Raw genomic sequence first — 19,527 nt, forward strand, 5'->3', positions numbered from 1 at the left:
GCAGGTGTGTTGCTCAGGCACAAGCATTTATCCCTTTATACAGCTAGGATATGTAAAACCCCTGTTAGAGCACATAGTCCGTGCAAAACCAGTAAGTGCCGGCCTCCTGTCGTGGGCTGACCTCATCTTGTCAAGCCGAGGACAAGGACACAAGAGTCCTGTTTCCAAACCTGGAACAGGATCAGAAACAGGACTCAGCAGCCCCCATACTCAATGTCTGCATTTAGTGGCCGAACATCCAGCTCATCTCTCTCACAACTGACCCCCTCATCCACGTCCTGTCTCTGGCCTGGAACGCCCTCCCTCTCCCTGTCCGACAGATGATCGCTCTCCCCACCCTCAAAGCCTTATGAAAAGCACATTCCCTCCGAGAGGCCTTTCCCCGATTAAGCCTAATCATGTGGTCCGCTTCATCGTAATTTTGACAGGAATATTGTTTTCTTTTGTAGATGGCTATCAGTCTGAAGGAGCAGGTCGTCATTTTAGACGAGGCTCATAATATTGAAGACTGTGCCCGGGAATCAGCCAGTTACAGTGTTACAGAAACTCAACTGAGGTTTGCTCGAGATGAACTGGATAGCATGATAAACCACAATATAAGGAAAAAAGACCATGAACCATTGCGAGCTGTTTGCTACAGCCTCATCAAGTAAGGAAATGGGCCTGGCAATACCCACCATCCCTTTTTAGGAGAATCTGTAGTGACTCTTTCAGTTTCAACGTTCGACAGTTCTATCCTTCCATCGACACTCTGTATGTCGCGTTAATGCTAATGTACATTGTGTGCTTGTTGAGCAATGAGCATTTTTCCTCTTAATTTTTCTTTTCTTTCCAACATCCTCAGTTTTCTTTCTGAAGATTTTTAATATAGCCAACTATTTCTTAAATGACACTGCCACTCTGGATTATTTAAATAATACTATATTATATAAATAGCAAAGACTCCAACGTTTTCGAGTGCACAGATACTTGGCGGGGGGAGATAGCTTGTTGTGGGCAGGGAACGTGTCTGCCAACTCTCTCGTATTTACTCCTAGTGCTTAGTACAGTGCTCTGCACATAGTAAGCACTCATTAAAAACCATTGATGATGATAAATTAACTGGGGATGACTTTGTGGAGGAAATGCGAATTCAAAAGAGTTTAGAAGATGGGGAGAGCTGTGATTTAGGGGCCCTGAGGAGGAGGAGAAAAGGTGAGAGCAAGAGATCAGAGGCAGTAGACACATAAACGAGGTAGGAACGGCGAGTAGGTTAGCTTGAGAGGAATGAGTGAAGGTTTTTGATGAGAAGGGAAAGTAGGGGATATGAGATTTATTTACAACAGAAACTGCCATTTTCCCATGGTGTCCCCTGCTGGTGGACTGAGATGGAAGAATTGGCATCTTTAGAGGTCGTTTTCATTTTAGGAAGAAAAAAAATGATTTTTCGGTGCTTATCTTAGGTTTAAAATTTTAGGAAGAGGTCACGTTTTTCTGAAATCAAATCCAAATGTCTAGTTAAGTAACTACTTAGAATCTGATTGCAAGGCAATTGAACAATTATAGCAAGCACATTTTCTTAAAACTGTGGTGGTTGATCAATCAATAGTATTTATTGAGCACTTACTTTGTGCAGAGCTCTGGACTAAGCTCTTGAGAGAGTATAACATAGCAATGTAACAGACCCATTCCCTGCCCACAACGAGCTTATAGTCTAGGGGGGGAGACAAACATTAATATAAATAAATTGATTATGGATTACAAAGTATGCTGTAGGGCTGGGGTGGGTAGTGATAAGTAAAGGAAGCAAGTCAGGAAAATGCAAAACGAAAAGGGAAAAGAGTAGAGGAGGGTTTAGATAGGGAAGGCCTGTTGGAGGAGATGTGCCTTCAATAAGGCTTTGAAGGTGGAGAGAGTCGAATTGAAGAGGGAGGGTGTTCCAGGCCAGTGGCTGGACGTGGGCGAGAGGTCGGCAGTGAAATGGATGAGATCGAGGTACAGTGAGAACGTTGGCTTTAGAGGACCAAAGTGTGCAGGCTGTGTAGTAGTAGGAGAATAGTGAGGTGACATAGGTCGCCAGGTGATTGACCGCTTTAAAGGAGTTTCTCTTTGATGTGGAGGTAGATGGACAACCACTGGAGGTTTTTGAGGAGTGGGGAAGCATGGACTGAAGGTTTTTGTAGAAAAATAACCTGGGCAGGTTGAGCCTGTGTAACCTCATCAGAGGAATTTGGGATGCTATACAACGGTCATGAATCACTCTGCTTAGCTCCTCCCAAAATAACACATTCAGGAAGATTGAAACGACCCTTCAAAATTGAAAGTAGGATTATTGTTTTGCATCCTTTGTAGTTGGCTACAAGAAAATTCCGAACATCTCGTGGAAAGAGACTATGAAAAGGCTTGTAAAGTCTGGAGTGGAAAGGAAATGCTCTCTCACTTGCATAAAATGGGGATAACAACGGTTACATTTCCTATTTTACAGGTAAGATTTTCTAAATATCTCTAGTGAAGCATTAGAGATTTAGGAGAATTTGTACCTAAGTTAAAAAAAATATATTTTTGAATTAAAAAGGTGTTAAGAACAATGCTGGGAGTTGTATAGAACCCATCCCTTTTGAGCTCAGAGTGTTTTGAATCTTCTTTATATGTTTAAAATGTTTGTGATAGTGGATTTCAAATGTATAGATTTTATGGAAAAGGCTTTTTGTATTAAAAGATGAAATACCCAAGACAAAATAGTTAAAAACTGGCCTTTGAACAATTTGGCTGGGGTGTATTCTGCAGTAATGTGCCTTTACTTATTTTTTTTCGTATTCTGGCTAATTAGAGCTTTTCGAAACTACATTATTAGTCTTTTATGCTATTGGTATGTAATTATAGTAATGTTAGAGAATATTTGAAGCAATTTAATTTTGAGAACACCTCCCCCTCTAGTCTATAGTAAACTCGTTATGGGAGGGGGACATATCTGCTAATTCTGCTGTAGTATACTTTTCTAAGTGCTCAGTACAGTGCTCTGCACATATCAATCAATCCATAAATACCATAGATGGATTGATAGATAAGTGGACTAGGAGATTATTAATGTGATATTTCCCTTTCATAGAAACATTTTGCAGCTGTCCTTGAAAAAGAAGAAAAAGTACCACAACTTCATGGCAAAGAGCAGGTGAGGGAAATACCTATTGTGAGTCCTCCAACCCAGATTATGCTCAAAGGACTGTTTATGGTACTGGACTATCTTTTTAGACAAAATAACAGGTCAGTGGAGAAACTTGATCAATATTTTTATTTCCTTTTTGTAAAGAAGTTACTTCTAAGTACAATGTCATGCACTCTGTAGAAACTCAATAAATTTTAATTGGTGCTGTTGGTAAAATGTGCACATTTTTGGCAGATACTGTTTTGAAAATTCAGTGAGTGTCCATGCTAATATTTTTTTTTAGCATTGAGAGATGTGAAAAAAAAAATCAAGTGAAATTGAAATATTTTTAGAATTTATGGAATTAGGGAACCAATGGGAGCTGGTGGGTTTTGGCCAAGAATTGATTTGCCTACAACACGTCACATTTGCGGCTTGCTGGGAGGCTTTTGAAGTGTGACTGGAGAATTGGCCACAGCAGGGTAATGGAAGGAGGAAGATGCAGCAGAACTGCCTCTTTCTGATGCTACCTTTGTCCTGGCACCTGCTTCCAACTGCTGTGTGCCTTCTTCTCTGAGTTGCAAGACTCGGGGCCCTTTCTGCAGATCAGAAATCCGGGAGGTCAGCAGCAGTAGCCGCCCCTCTGGCCCCGAGCAAGGAGACAAGCTGCTCAGAAGTGATGGGGTTGGGCGGTTTCCACCCTATCTCTCTCTTGCTCTACTATTCCTGCTGCCCAAAGGGGAACCCAGCAGAGTGAGTGAGTGTGTGAGAGAAAGCGAGGGAGTGTTAATGTCTGTCTCCCCCTCCATACTGTAAGCTCATTGTGGGCAGAGAATATTTCTGTTTTATTGTCACATTGTGTTCTCCCAAGCATTTAGTGCAGCGCACAGTAAGCGTTCAATAAATACAACTGGATGAGTGAATGAATTCACTCATCTGGGTCTCTTTGACTCTCAGGATCTATTTCTTGATGTCTCTGTGTGCCACAATCTTTGTGTGGACCTCCTTCTGTTTATCTAGGTCTCTCTGCATCTGTTCATCTCTCTCTTTTCTGCCACCTGCTCCCTAATCTCAGTCCACTCTCCTCATCCCCATGGAATCCCCTTCATTCATTCATTCAATCAATCATATTTATTGAGCACTTACTGTGTGCAGAGCACTGTACTAAGCACTTGGGAGAGTACAATACAACAGTAAACAGACACATTCCCTGCCCACAACCAGCTTACAGTCTAGAGTCGGGGAGGCAGGCATCAATACAAATAAATAAATTACAGATATGTACATAAGTACTGTAGGGCTGGGAGAGGAGAAGAAAATGGGAGCAAGTCAGGGTGACACAGAAGGGATAGGGGATGAGAAAAAAGTGGGGCTTAGTCAGGGAAGGCCCCTTGAAGGATATGTGCCTTCAATAAGGTTTTGAAGTGGGGGAGAGTAATCATTTTGTCGGATTTGAGGAGGGAGGGCGTTCCAGGCCCAGAGAAAGGGGTCAGCAGCGAGGCAGGCAAGATCGAGGCACAGTGAGAAGGTTAGCATTAGAGGAGTGAAGTGTGCCTTCTGGGTTGTAGGAGAGTAGTGAGGTGAGGTAGGAGGGGGCAAGGTGGTGAATTGCTTTTAAGCCAAAGATGCTTTAAAGCCAATGGGGGTGCCCTCCACCTCCCCCCCCCACTGGCATTGTCTCTACAAGAAAGTAATGTAGTTCTTTTTGCTAATTTAGTTTCCTACTGTCCTATTTAATAATAATGGAATCATTTGCTAATCCATACAATAATGGCATTAGTAATTTACTGCATTTTTAAAGTGTAGTCCATTCCTCTTTGCATCAAGCAAAAACCCTTAATCATTGACTTGAAGTCATTTAATCGGCTCTCCCCCTCCTACTTATCCACTCTTCTCCCACTGTACCCCAGCTAGCGTGCTTCATTCTTCCCAAGTCAACCTGTTCACAGTGAAGAAAGTCCAACTTTTCAACGTCTTTTATCTTGCCATGTATCCATACTTTTCCCCAAATTGCTCATCTTCAGTGTTCCTCATCCTTCTCATCTGGGAATCAGACATTATCTGTTGGATTGTTTAGCATGCAGAACACTGTTCTAAGCACTTGGGAGTGGACTGCAGAATCAGAAGACTTGATGCCCGCCCTCAAATCTGCCATGCACCAAGCCCACCTAACTGGTTTCAGCTGAATTCTTCCCTCTCCTGAACTGGTCAGCCCTTGACCCTCTTTCTTCAGGATATGATAAATGACTGAATTTCCAATTTGGAGTTGAACCAGTCTTTACCCCTGATTTTGATACCATTATCACTTTGTGCCATCTCTACATTTCTCTTTCATAGAAGCCTCAACCTGTTTTCTATTTTGTAATTAATTATGTGCTATGTACCAGGTTTTATTCATCACTAGGCCATTTCCAAATTATAGTAAAGTGGAAGCATAATCTTTGTAGTGGATTTTGAGCGGACTTTAAATGTAAACCATTACTATAATAACACCCACTATAAACATATGTGGCAAGCACCTTAAATGTCACCAAGTTTTCCCATTTCAATTTTGGTATTTTTTGTATAGATTTGCCGATGACTACAAGGTTGCTCTACAGCAGTCGTATTCTTGGACAAACCACGCTGATACTCCAGATAAAAACGGCTTCTTTGCTGCCCCTAAAAACAAGAGACAGCTACAGCGCAAAATGGCAGTCCATGTGCTAAATTTTTGGTGCCTTAACCCAGCTGTGGTGAGTTAGACCTAAACAGGAATTCCCGAGCTCACTCAACCTTCCAGTGAATGAAACAGTCTGATTTAAGTGTAATCGTCATTTTGGACGTTAACTCTTTTTTTTCTCCTTCAGGCTTTTTCAGATATAAGTAGCCAAGTTCGGACAATTGTTTTGACATCCGGTACCCTGTCACCAATGAAATCCTTCTCGTCAGAACTTGGTGTAACTTTTGCTATCCAATTGGAAGCTAATCATGTCATTCATAACTCCCAGGTGAGTATTTTGATTTCTGTAACTTGGTGAGCTAGGACATTTCAGATAAATTCTGCCCCATGAAATTTACATTGGGGGGCCCCAGGAAGTTATAGTTGCTCACAAATGTGGCATTGCAATTTACAATAAGAATCCCACCAGTTCCTTGTAAGGTCCTATGAAAGGAAATTCCAGTAAGCTGCTATACTGAAAGCAGTAGGCTGAAAATAGCCATTTTTGGAAAAGATATAAACTGCGATGCTTTTATGGTGATGGTGAGTTGCATTGTTTGCAATCTCAGCATTTTCTTTCTTTCCCTGGGGCTTCAAAATATAGGATGTATCAGCTACCATGAAGCAATGGACTAGATTGGGAAGGTTTACTATGATTTCTAGAATTCCATGATGGGGACTTTTTAAAATGCTACTTTTCGTTTATTTGAATTCTAGTATTTTCATCCTTTTTTTTTCAACACAAAAACAAATGTTTATCTCATAGAAAGTCATTTCCAATTTTCACTTAGTGGTATTTACTAGATACCCACTGTGTGCAGGACACTGAACTAGGAGGCATTGAGAAGATTTACAAGAGTGAAGGAGAAATGGTCCCTGTCCTTGAGGAGATGCAGTCTAGTCTGGAGGCAATACAAATAAACAGAATGGCAGCAACAAATGCACAGTTAACTTTAACATTTCAGAAATTTAGGTGTAAGGACTGAGCGGTCAAGTGTGTAGGAAAGATAGAGAATAGAGACAGAAATTAGAACAATCAGAATGGGGACAGATAGAATTTGTAAAGCCTGCTTTAAAAATCTTCCTCCTCCATCTGCACCTCTGACCCCACAGTCTTTTTCCCCTTCCATAGACACTTGAGCTTACGCTTCTTTCTTCCCTGTCCTCATTCTCTGATTGCTCTTTCAAATGCAGTCACATCTCCCTTTCTCTTTCTCCCTCTTTCTTTCTTTCTTTCTTTCTCTCTCTCTCTCTCTCTCTCTTTTAATGGTATTAAGAGCTTACTATGCTCTGGGCACTGAACTCAGCATTGAGGTAGATGCAAGCTAATCAGGTTGGACACAGTCCACGTCCCACATGGGGCTCACAGTCTTAATCTCCATTTTACAGATATGAGGCCCAGAGAAGTGAAGTGACTTGCCCAAGAACACCCATCAGACAAGTGGCAGAACTGGGATTAGAATCCACGTCCTTTTGACTTCCAGGCCCGTGCTCTGGCTCAGTGGTAAGAGCCCGGGCTTGGGAGTCAGAGGTCATGGGTTCGAATCCTGGCTCCGCCACTTGCCAGCTGTGTAACTCTGGGCAAGTCACTTAACTTCTCTGTGCCTCAGTTACCTCATCTGTAAAATGGGGAATAAAAACTGTGAGCCCCATGCGGGACAACCTGATCACCTTGTATCCCCCCAGCGCTTAGAACAGTGCTTTGCACATAGTAAGCGCTTAACAAATACCACATTATTATAGGCCATGCTGCTTCTCTCCCCTCTCAAAGTCCTATTTCACACAGTTAACTGGATCATTTTTCTAAAATATTCTACCAACATCGCACCACTCCTCAAAACCTTCCAATGGTTGCCCATATCTCTTCTGACCACTGGTTTTAAGACAGTCATCTCTTTTCTTTGTACTTTTCCACTCTCTTCTCACACTGCCCCAGCTCACATTTTTCATTCCTCTCAAGCCCAGTGATTGTAACCTAACTGCTATTTCAGCACTTAGTTGTCACCTAAGCACTAAAGTACTCGCCACCCCCACGGGACTTATATCCATATCTTTTTTTTAATATTTTGCTTTCTCCTGTGTCTATAATCTGCTGCCTCCCCTTCTAGATTATAATCACTTGGAGGATAGGGATCATGTCTACTAAGTCTGTTGTACTCTTTCCAGTGTAAATGTGCAATGTCCTGCACAAAATAGATGCTCAGTAAGAGCACTCTTCATTTATTGGTTAAAAATCATTTTCATTTAAGCACTCACATTACTTCCCACTCCTCCTTACATTGCTAGAGAAATGCAGGCATGCCACTAGAGCCGGGTATCTTCAGAAACTTCCACCATATTCAGATTCCCCTGAAAGCCCAGCTCGATGGTGACAAAAAGAAGCAGATTTTAAAAAATTTATTTCCAGTCCATTGCTTGATTTACTTTTGGGTTAGTCATGTATCTTGGCCCTAGGAGAGTATGCTAGTCAATCTCTCCGGTGTGAGTGTACCTCTAAATCTGAGCTATTCTTGAAATAGGTTTGGGTTGGCACCATAGGATCAGGACCCAAAGGTCGAAATCTGTGTGCCACCTTCCAACACACGGAGACATTTGAGTTCCAAGATGAAGTGGGAGCACTCCTGTTATCAGTGTGTCAAACTGTGAGCCAAGGGATTTTGTGCTTTTTGCCATCTTACAAGGTAAGGAGATACTTATTAATTTGGGGGGCTTTTAAAAATCGTGCTGAATATTCGTATTAAATATCTTGAGACCGAGTTTTGGAAGTAATTTCAGGTTTTTGCTGAGCCATCATTTTGTTTCATTATAAGATGCTTGTTTGATCAATTCATATTTATCGAGCCCATACTCTGTGCCATGCACCGTACTAACGTACTTGAGTTGCTATAATTGAAGTGAAACGCACGTTCCCTTTCTTCAAGGGGCTTAATAATTTAATGGGGGAGAGAGGTGAACTCAGATTGTTTACAAAGATTGGGTATAGGAGAAAGAACCAAGATATCTCTGGCAAGAGTTCGGAAAAGTGAATAGATGAATGAATAAGTGGTTGCTAAGGATAGTGTATAAACATAAGTGGTATGACTATTTGGTTAATGTGTCCTGGAGTGGTGGAAAATTTTTTGGGAGGAGGAGGTGGGATTTCAAGAGGGATATGAAAATGGGGCAAGCTGTGGTCTGTTGGATTTGAAGAGGGAGCAAATTCTAGTTGAGGGAAAGCGGGCAGTTGGAGATAACATAGTGAAGAGCCAGCACAGTAAGGAGGTTAACTTGGGGGAAAGAATGAGCTGAAATGTAGAGGTAAAGAGCAAATATCATGATCTATAGTATTTATTGGGTGTTTACTGTGTGCCGAGCACTTTACTAAACTCTTGGGAGAGTAGGCAGTCTAGAGGGGGAGCTTGACATTAATATAAATAAATATTTTGGAATATGTGATTAATAGACATGAATGGAAGTGTTGTGGGGCTGAGGGTTGTTGAATATCAGATGCCCAAAATATGTAAAGAGAGTACCATTGGAGAAGATCGAAGCTAATTGTCAGGGGTTTCTGCTCGCTACAGAGAAAAGTAGGTAGCTTTGGGAAGTTTTTGAGGAGTGGAGAAATATATGCCAAGCATTCTTTTGAAGAAGGATGGTTCAGGCGGCGGGGCGGCGCGCAGGCGCGGGGGCCCCGAGCCTTGGCAAAAAGATAAATCAACCACATTTATTGAGCACTTACTGCATACAGAGCACTGTACTAAGTACTTGGGAGAGTACAATATAACAAAGTTGGTAGACACACTCCCTGCCCACAAGTTGTGTAGAGTCTACAGAAGGGGAGGCAGACATTAATGTAAATAAGTAAATAAATTACAGATTTGGGCTGAGGGAGAGGTGAATAAAGAGTGCAAATTCAAGTGCAAAGGTAACAGAGAAGAGAATGGGAGAAGAAGAAACGAAGGCCTAGTTGGGGAAGAAGAGGGGAGAAGTCAGAAGCAGAGAGATGAGTGAGGAAGCTAATGTTAAAGTTAATGAAAAAAGTTTAATACCTACACTCCCCACCAAGAAGCCAGGAGCAGGGTAGCTATGATCTTCAGAATTCCCTTTTTTGGGGTCAGGCCTGAAGAAAGATACATAAAAATAGAGTCAACTTACTGCCCTTTTGTTGCCTGGATCCAGTTTGTACAGTGTCAAGCGAGTCTCTCACTTCCAGTATACAAAATATCACCAATCCCAAGGGCTTTGGTTTTGGAGGTGCCAGTTACATAAAGGGAAAAAGTGGGAAAGCCAAACTGAATTTTCAGTGTGTGAATTGAAGTCCTCATGCACTTCTGTGCTTTTGGAACTTCACGCTGTTCTCCGTGTCGGCCTGAAGACATGGAACTGGAGATCCACATTTGTCCAGGATCTCCCACTTTCTTGGTCTATGCTACTGTAGGAGCACAGGGGTCAAAAAGAATAGAGATGGGACTTATCCTCTTGCTGCCTAGTCGCGAGTCTCCTTTGCTCAGCTACATTTGCGCAGCGTGGCTTAGTGGATAGAGCACAGGCCTAGGAATCAGAAGGACCTGGGTTCTATTCCCAGCTCTGCCACATTCATTCATTCAGTCACATTTATTGAGTGCTTACTGTGTGCAGAGCACTGTACTAAGGCCTTGGAATGTACAGTTTGGCAACAGATAGAGACAACCCCTGCCCAACAACGGGCTCACAGTCTAAAAGGGGGAAACAGCAAAACAAAACAAGTAGTCTGGCATCAATACCATCAAAATGGATAAATAGACTCATAGACATGTCTGCTGGGTGACCTTAGGCAAGTCAGTTCTCTTGTCTGGACCTCAGTTCCCTCATCTGTAAAATGGGGATACAGAGTATGAGGCTCATGTGGGACAGGGACTGTATTCAGTCGGATTAATTTATATCTACCCCACAGCTTAGAACAGTGCTTGGCATATAGCATTGTGGGGCAGGGAATGGTGTCTTTTATATTGTACTCTCCCAAGTGCTTAGTACAGGGCTCAATAAATACTATTGAATGAACATAGGATTAGTTTAACAAGTACCATTATTATTATTGTTATTATTATTATTATCTAAGCACACTTGGTGTCATAAGGCCAAAGCCGACCTTTCCCACTCGTAGGTCTCTCTCTGTCTTCAACCCTTATTTCTCTCCTCCAGCTTCTCCTTCACCAGCTGTCTCTGGCTTTCTCTCCCATTACTGCTGTAGCTTTTGTCTCCCCCACCCCCTCTCATTAAATGGGGTCCTTAGACTAATAAATGTGCACCTATTGCTTATAATGCATAGCTTTTTTTGAGTTGAAAGTAAAAATCTATAATGCCTAATGGCACTCCAGACACTCAGTATTAGCTAAGCAAATAATCTCTAGAGAGCCACTCTATTTTAAATATATTTTGCTTAACTCTGATGTTGACAGGTGGCTTTCCGTAACTCTTTTCTCCTAAGATGTTATTCTCCAGAGAGCAGGAGCATAAATAATGCATCTGTTTGGAGAAAAATCTTGGAATCTGGCTTCACGTCTTTTTCATCCACAAACTTCCTCGTCAAGAGATGCATTTAATCAGTCCCAATGTAAATAGATTAATGTACCCTAATCATTTTGGGGAGAAATATGGTTAGTTTGTAATTTATGGCCAAATACTGTTAGCAGAGAAGAGAATTAAACAGCAGAGCATTGTCTTGATAAGTAGCAAGTTCTACCCCACATTGGAACAATGAAAATCCAGTTCCAGAATATGTAAATTAGGATTAAAATAGTCTAAAATGGCTTTTTTGGTACCCAAGTGAGTAATTGGCCCCAGATGACAATGTCTGTGCAAACCTTTAACCTGCAAATCTGGGCACTCCACCCCCTAAGTGTGCTGAAAGAAAGTGATTTGTGAGGGCATTAGAACTCACTTTATTCCCCCAAACAGGTCAGACAACCCTATGCAGACCTGAAGGAGGGAATGAGGCGTTTGTGGAAATGTATCTGGTAACATAGATAGCACGAACAAATTGAAAACATTTTGCTAAGTGCCTAATATAAAGTATACACACTTATAACACATTCTTTACTTGCGCTTAGTGGCTTGAACTATTTTCTTTTCATTCACAGCGTAAGGCTGACCCTAATGGGAAAGTACCTGAACCCACAGACCCGTACTGAAAACAGTCAGCATATGAATGGGATTATTTAATAGAGCACCCAGAATCGCCTTATCTAGTTTTTAAACGACATGCTCCCTCGCCCACCCCTTTAAATAAAACATAGAGAACCATTTTCTTTCTGGGCCTGAAGCATCATAAGGCGGTTTTTCTCCTCTGGCTATCAGTGCAAGAGGCTGTAGGAATTCTTCTCATTTCTCCAGATGTCTGAAAGGGATGAAGTTGCAAAGAATCATTGTTGCAGTTGCTATAATTGACCATTAGGTGACTACATATACCGTGAAATGTGAATTTAGAACAGCCAAATGGTTTACAAGCTCTGTGAATGAATTCACTTGACTGCATAAACCCTAAATAACCAAATGCACAAAGCCAAAAAAATAAAACTTTTCGGAAGTTTGTGGTAGCTTAGTAATTAATCAGAGATTTTAGTTCACGTCCGGTTCGGTTCCTCAAATGTCACCGGGCTACCTTGGGAATACACTCCAAGAAAATGATTTTATATATATATTTTTTCAGGATTTACATGCTCTAATGGCTTTGTGTGGAAAAAATAAACTCTTAAACTGTTCATCTTAATCTTCAGGCCCATTATTATTTCATTGGAAGAATAACCTTGAGAGAGACATCACATAGTAGCTTTAAAGAGGCTCTTTGTTGTTTTGGGAAGGAGCAAAAATATATCAATACGAATCAGGGCGTAGAAGAGTAATTAGTGCGTTCTTAATTGCGCTCTACAAATCTCTGCTTCATTCTTTTATTTGCTGAATGTTTCCAGCATTTCTCAGTGAAGAACACAGAGTCAATCTGGGCCAGTGTAAATTAGTTGGGCTTTCATTACATCAAAAATTGGAGTGCGATTGGTTTTTTGGTTTTTTTATTTTAATGAAAGAAGTCTATCAAATACATTGTTGTGTTAAACACTTTTTATGATTAAAACTGGCTTCATGAGTTAGTAACAAGTGATTAGTGTCAAAAAAGTATGTTTCTCTGGAAAAATGAAAATGTCAGTTGTAAGCCTATTAAGATATTGTCTAAATTTCCCTAGTGGGATTTCTTTTTTTCCGTTTGCTAGAATTCTCAACTATGGAAAAAATTAGGTATTGTTTTGAAAACATTTTCATATATCTTTTGGTGCTTTTTTGTTATCTCAGGTGCTATATTCATCTAGTTTCATTTTTAATTTGGAAGTTACCTAAAATGTAGTTTGTTTCTTCTAAAATACGTATTTAGAAATGACAGTTAAAATTGCCTACTTAGGCATCCTTGTTTCTTTTAACTTAATCTAACATTTTTTAGACCCCAGAAAATTCAGTCAGGATTCAGGTTATGGCACTTAGAGAATTTGTGGAATGTGGATCTCAACAACTATGTGATAAGGTAGAGCTTTATTTATTGACTATGCCCAATCATGTGTTTTTCTCCAGTCAAAAATGTGGGAAAAACAAACCAGTTAGAAACTACTTGTACTTAATATACAAAAAGGACCAGGTTGTGTTTCTACCATCTCCTTTCCCAAGCCTAATAGTATGCAGTATTTTTCCATATTTTCTGTAATGAAACGCTTTGTATAGTCAAAGGAAGCAGTGTGCCCAGAAGACAAACAACTTCAAATTCTCTATCTCAGGAATTTAGTCTCCTACTGTCATTCTTCTGCCAAATTTAGCTGCTTGTGTTTATTATAGGGGTAGGCATGAATACTTCCCTTCCCCCCCACAAAAAGCTTCATTTTAAATAAAACATGAGGTCAAAATTCAGAACCAATTTGAATGGGTTGAACCCTTTTCAAAGGTCTTTATAACACTAGGTATTTAAAGGCTTTCCACTATCATATATATTTGACTTCTCTTTTGAAATGTAATTGCTCTCCAGGATTTGGTTTCTTTGCTGATTTGACATTTTGTTTTGTTTTACCAATGATTTAACACTGACATATTAAGTGGGGAAAAAAACGTGAAAGTGGTGTTGAACTGTGGTATTCTTTTGTCAGCAAGATGCTGTCCATCACTCAATCATTTGACTTGGATTTTCATCAGTCATCTTTTCCTTTAAGGCATTCTTATGTATGTTCTTCTGAATCCTCCTGATTAACTTTCTGACTGGCTCTTTGCTGGAAGCTGATCAATGTCCTCAAATGGGATTCATTTAGTGGAAAGTACAAATGATTAGCTAATTGATTCTTGTTTTTCTAAACAGACTAATCCTCCTTGTTTTGAGTGAGAAGAGAGTTGACTTAGCTTTAACTCTTTCAGGCCCGGCAGGCGTATCTATTAGTGCACTGGAGTAGGGTAATTACCTCGATGGGCCCATTGAAAAAGTCAGTTTTTCTCCTCAAAGCCTTCTTACCTTTCAGGCTACATCACATGTGATGTATCAATTGCCTGCATATGCATGGCTTTGGCACTGAGCCTGATTAAGGCAGGTTAATTGGGAAGCACCGTGGCGTCCTAGGGAAAGAGCAGGGGCCCTGGGAGCTAGAAGGACCTGGGTTCTAATCCCAGCTCTGCCACTTCTCTGCTCTGGGACCTGTGGGCAAGTCCACTTAACGTCTAATACTGTCTGTTACCTCATGTGTAAAATGGGGCATTAAGACAGTGCAGCCCCATGTGGACAGGGACTGTGTCCAATCTGATTAGCTTGTAACTACACCAGAGTTTAGTACAGTGCCTGCCACTTAATAAGCACTTAACAAATGCCATTTAAAGAAAAAAAAAATGGGGCAGTTAAGCTAATTTACAGTTACTCAGGAATTGCTTACTCAGTTTGTGGATTATGTACATATTCTGTTGTTGGCCATCTTTCTCTCTCCTCTAATCTGATTTTTGGACCATTTCCCTGCTCATAAAGTCCTTCTACCAGAGAAGGCAAATTAAAAGGGTGTGATACTCAATTCGGTTCATCTTTGCCTACTTATTAGCAGTTCTGATGTATGGTTTGCCAGGAAGGAGGAGCTAATCATGGACTAAAATATAGATTTCAACAATTCCTCCTGTTTCTGTCTTTTATCATTGATATGGAAGTTTGGCTATTTTTAGAGAGCTTAATTCTCCCATATGTTGAAGCTTGAGTAAATTGAGCCCTGTGGGGTTTAGGGGCCCAAAGGATTTTAAACGTATCCACAACAAAGTAGACAAAGTAGAAAAGCAATGTGGTCTAGTGGATAAAGCTCAGGCATACGAGTCAGAAGGATCTGGGTTCTACTCCCAGCTTGTCATTGGTCTGCTCTGTGACCCTGGGTAAGTCATGTAACTTCTCTGTGCCTTAGTTATCTCATCTGTAAAATGGGGATTCAGATTTACCATTTGCAGAGCAGGATACTAAGCGCTTGGGAGAGTACAGTGTAATGAGTTGGTAGTCATCTTTCCTGCCCACAAGGAGCTCAAACAACAAAGTCAGTTTCTTGGCACTGAAGCTAGTTTCACCTCAGAACAACTCGGCTGGGTGAGTCAAGAAGGGAGAATGAAAGACATTCACTGCTGCTCTCTGGAGCCGAAATTGAGCTGCCCAAAATAAGGGGGTAGGTTGTAAGGATTCAGAACAAGAAAACCCCAGACAATACAGTGCAATTAAGCTGAAATCTGGGAGAAACCTGGCAGAAGCTTGGCAGACTAACCACCATGACACACTGCAATCAAGAAAGAAGCAGCTTTTTTTTACAGTAGAACCATTGAGGAGATCAGGAGGCAGGCAAAAGTGGAAACCGAGTCATGTGCTGCAAACATCAACCCAGCAGCCCAACCAAGGAGTCTTTTTGTAGTACGGACTCTAGATCTAGATCCATCAGCTTTTTCAGCCACGTACATTCACCCCCAAAGGTCAATTTCACCATCTTTAGCACTTTCCATTAGTACCAAAGGTGGCATAGTAAAGCGGAACCTATTATCACTATGTTAGAGAAGCAGTGTGGCTTAGTGGAAAGAGCACGGGCTTGGGAGTAAGAGGTCATGGGTTCTAATCTCTGCTCTGCCGCTTATCAGCTGTGTGACTTTGAGCAAGTCACTTAACTTCTCTGCTCCTCAGTTACCACATCTGGAAAATGGGGACTAAGACTTGTGAGCCCGCACATGGGACAACCTGACTTACCTTGTATCTACTCCAGCATTTAGAACAGTGATTGCCACATAGTAAACGCTAACGAGTACATCACTCATTATTATTATTATTACAATATCATTGTATTATACAGGCACAGAGAGATTTATTTAGTCACCTGTCCAAATAAGGGGGGAAGTGAACTCATCTTTTTCATTTCTTTCCTGCAGTTTTGTGCTTGGTGATAAGATTTCGGAAACCCAATCTGAAGGGCCCATTGCCACTGTGAGCAAAAAGCATCAAATGTTACCCCTTGCTTAAGCAGGAGTTTATTCACCTTTATAGGGCAGCACTTCTATTTCCCCAGGAGCATTTTACTCCCTCAAGATCACCTAGAGTGCCAGCCCTGTGTTGTTTAATTTCTGTCACCTTTCACTGCTACCAAACTGGCTTTCTTACTAGTATCGTCTTTCCTAGTTAATGTGCTTCTAGGATCTCATTGATAAATACTTTGTCCTTCTTTGTTTGTTATGCATTTTGTATGAATAATTCATGTAGATTCAAGATGTCCATCATGATTATTCCCCAGAGGACTATGCTCTCTTTCTCAGTTAGCTGGTATGCTTCTGACCTCTTAAAAGATGGTAGGGTTGACACATGGAAAGGGGGAAAAAATACCCTAAAGGCCAAAATGAGATATTTTAAACAAATTCAAAGGTTTATTATTTGGCTTTGGTCCCAAATTCTGACAGATTGTGAATAAGAGAATGCCCCTCTCTCTTTTTTTCTACATAGAAATATCGAAATCCTAAATAGCTTTGAAATACCACTTAGTTTATGGAAGTTATAATAGAGAATTATGATATTTATTAAGCACTTACTCTGTAAATGCTCAGACACAGTCCTCATCCCACATGGGACTCACAATCTCTGAGACAGGGAGTACAAGCTTCTTAGTTCCCTCACCTGTAACATAGGGGTGAGGCCCAGAGATGTTAAATAACTTGCTCAAGCTCACACAGCAGGCCAGGGGCAGAACTAGAACGACAACTAGAACCCAATCTCCTGACTCCCAGTCTCACTCTCTTTTCACGAAACCACAAAGTCGGTTGGCTTTTTTTGGTGATGCTTTTTTTCAGGACTTTTTGCCTATTCCCTCTGTGCCAATTCGATAGACTGCGATACCTCCTGGGGCCCTTTGCTTTCTGTTGCGGAGTTGCATATTAGGGTTGTATAGTAATTGAAAGAAGCTTCTTAACAAAGCCCAAAGCCATAAGCAACACCTGAAACCCAAGAAGAGGGAAAGTTTTCTGATATCCTGAGACATCCTCTCCTCATTCCTCACTACTTGTCGTCCACCAGCTGTCAAGGGAATTTCTCCCTCCTCCGCTCACCCCCTTTCCCCCCCCCGCCGGCTCCCCAACTAGGCAGACCTGACGCCTCCTTGGTTTTTTCCATCACCTCTTCATGTCGTCCGGCTGCCTTACGAGGGGCTACACTTTCCATTACCCCAAGTGCGAGTCACAGATCGCATTTGCTCACTGTTGTTCTCCACCGCCTCCCACCCAATTCCATTTTAGAGGGGATGCATGTTTTGGAGAGGTTCTTAAAGGATCGTGTAGATTTACTCTAGTGTTGTTAAGTCAGCAGAATTGCAGCTGCAGAGACCAGCGTTAACTGTACCTCTGATCTGTAACCGTCCTGCCTTTCCGTGCCATTAGCCATCTTGCTAATGGTATTTCCCTCTCGTAATCAAGTAATGGAGCGGGGGAAACTTCTTAAGGCGGTTCCAGAGCAAGCCAGTGAAACAGGACAGACTTCCCACCAACCAACCGATGGGGAAAGCCTCAGGAGCCCTGGCTGATGGCAGGCTTGCCAGCCTCACAGCTCTCTGCACTGATAGCAGAGATGGCCAACTTCCTAAAGCCTATACTCTACCCACTATGCTATGCGCTGTGAGCCCCTCGCAGGGCCAGAACTCTGTCTGACTAATTAACCTAATGAACAGTCTTTGACACATAAACAGTAAACATTTAACAAATACCATTTTTAAAAAAATGGACGGCACAAAGACCAATTTGATGATGATGTCTTCCAAGAGCAAAGAGCTATTTTTTTTTGTAATTTGTAAAAACCAAGCTGTGCAATAATTTACAGTTCTCGTGATCGTATCAAAAAGGATGCTTAGCAAAGCGTCCACCCTGGCACGCAGAACAAGCTATTGTGGGCTGATTCACATACACACCACAGCACCTCTGGAGTATAGGTGGACTTACTCTCAGAACAATACCTAATGATCTCTTTGGCACACATTCAAATGACTCAAAAATAGGCAAAGCAGGTAATGGAATCTCAAAAGTCAGCAAGACTATTGGGAGGGTGATGATAATATGCAAAGGATGAACACTTGATCCTGAGACTTCAGAACTGAGACCCTGTGCAGAGGAATTGATTATAGTGTCATGGTTATTTACCCAGGTGTGTGTATCTCTCTCTCTCATTCCTACCCAGTTATGTTTTCCCCTGGAGCATGGAGTGAAATGAATGAGGAGGTGGGGCTGCGGTGGCATCATATTATAAAAAGTGGTAGTATGGTGACTTCAAAGCATTGAGGAACAGAGCAAACAGGTTTAACAATAATAATTTATTATTATGGTTTTTGTTAAGCCGTATGTGCCAGGCACTGTTCTAAGCACTGGGATGGATACAAGCAAGTTGGTTAGGACAGTCCCTGTCCCACATGGGGCTGACAGTCTTAATCCCCATTCTACAGATGAGGGAACTGAGCCCAGAGAAGTGAAGTGACTTGTCCAAGGTTACACAGCAGACAAGCAGTGGAGCTGGGTTTAGAACCCAGGACCTTCTGACTCCCAGGTCCGAGCTCTATCCATTAGGCCGTGCTGCTTCTCTAAAGGTTTAAAGAGGAGACGTATCCATTTATCGTTGCAGTTATGAGTCTTCAGACCGATGGCATGATGATGATGATGATGGTGGAGCCGCCTGTCATGAATATGGAACAAGTGGCAGACTATCAATCAGTCGTATTTACTGAGCACTTGCTGGGTGCAGAGCACTGCACTAAGCACTTGGGAGATTACATTACAACAGAGTCAGTAGATACTTTCCCTACCCCCAGTGAACTTTCAGTGTAGAGGGGAGCTAAAACTTTATAGATACATGTATATGTGTATCAGACCACACTGAAGACATGGCCTAGTAGATAGAGCATGGGCCTGGGAGTCAGAACGACCTGGTTTCTAATCCCAGCTCCACACTCTATCTGCTGTGACCATAGACAAGTCACTTAACTTCTCTGGGCCCTCAGTTACCTCATCTGTAAAATGGGGGGTTAATACTGTTTGCCCCATGTAGGACATGGACTGCGTCCAACCTTATTAGCTTGAATCTACTCCAGCGCTTAGTACAGTAGTAAGCGCTCAATAAATACTACTGAATGACTGAATACAGTAGCTGGCACATAGAATGCCGCTTAACAAATGTCATTAAAAAACAGATTGAGTG

The 19,527-nt window shown here is 41.6% G+C and overlaps 1 protein-coding gene across 2 annotated transcripts in view; it reads left to right on the top strand.

Annotated features, from left to right (window-relative positions):
* Positions 1-19,527, top strand: part of BRIP1 (BRCA1 interacting protein C-terminal helicase 1) — a 113,467-nt gene that overhangs the window by 39,813 nt on the left and 54,127 nt on the right. For both annotated transcript variants that reach the window (XR_003765703.1, XM_029082166.2), the window contains exons 9-14: positions 450-649; positions 2,332-2,464; positions 3,089-3,243; positions 5,694-5,859; positions 5,974-6,114; positions 8,345-8,506. Coding sequence is in view for 1 of the 2 variants with exons in the window: in XM_029082166.2 (XP_028937999.1) it covers positions 450-649; positions 2,332-2,464; positions 3,089-3,243; positions 5,694-5,859; positions 5,974-6,114; positions 8,345-8,506 (957 nt within the window). In the remaining variant the exon portion in view is untranslated. The remainder of the gene's footprint in view (positions 1-449; positions 650-2,331; positions 2,465-3,088; positions 3,244-5,693; positions 5,860-5,973; positions 6,115-8,344; positions 8,507-19,527) is intronic.

The sequence above is a fragment of the Ornithorhynchus anatinus genome, chromosome 17 (assembly GCF_004115215.2).
Source record: "Ornithorhynchus anatinus isolate Pmale09 chromosome 17, mOrnAna1.pri.v4, whole genome shotgun sequence".
Classification (NCBI taxonomy): Eukaryota; Metazoa; Chordata; class Mammalia; order Monotremata; family Ornithorhynchidae; genus Ornithorhynchus; species Ornithorhynchus anatinus.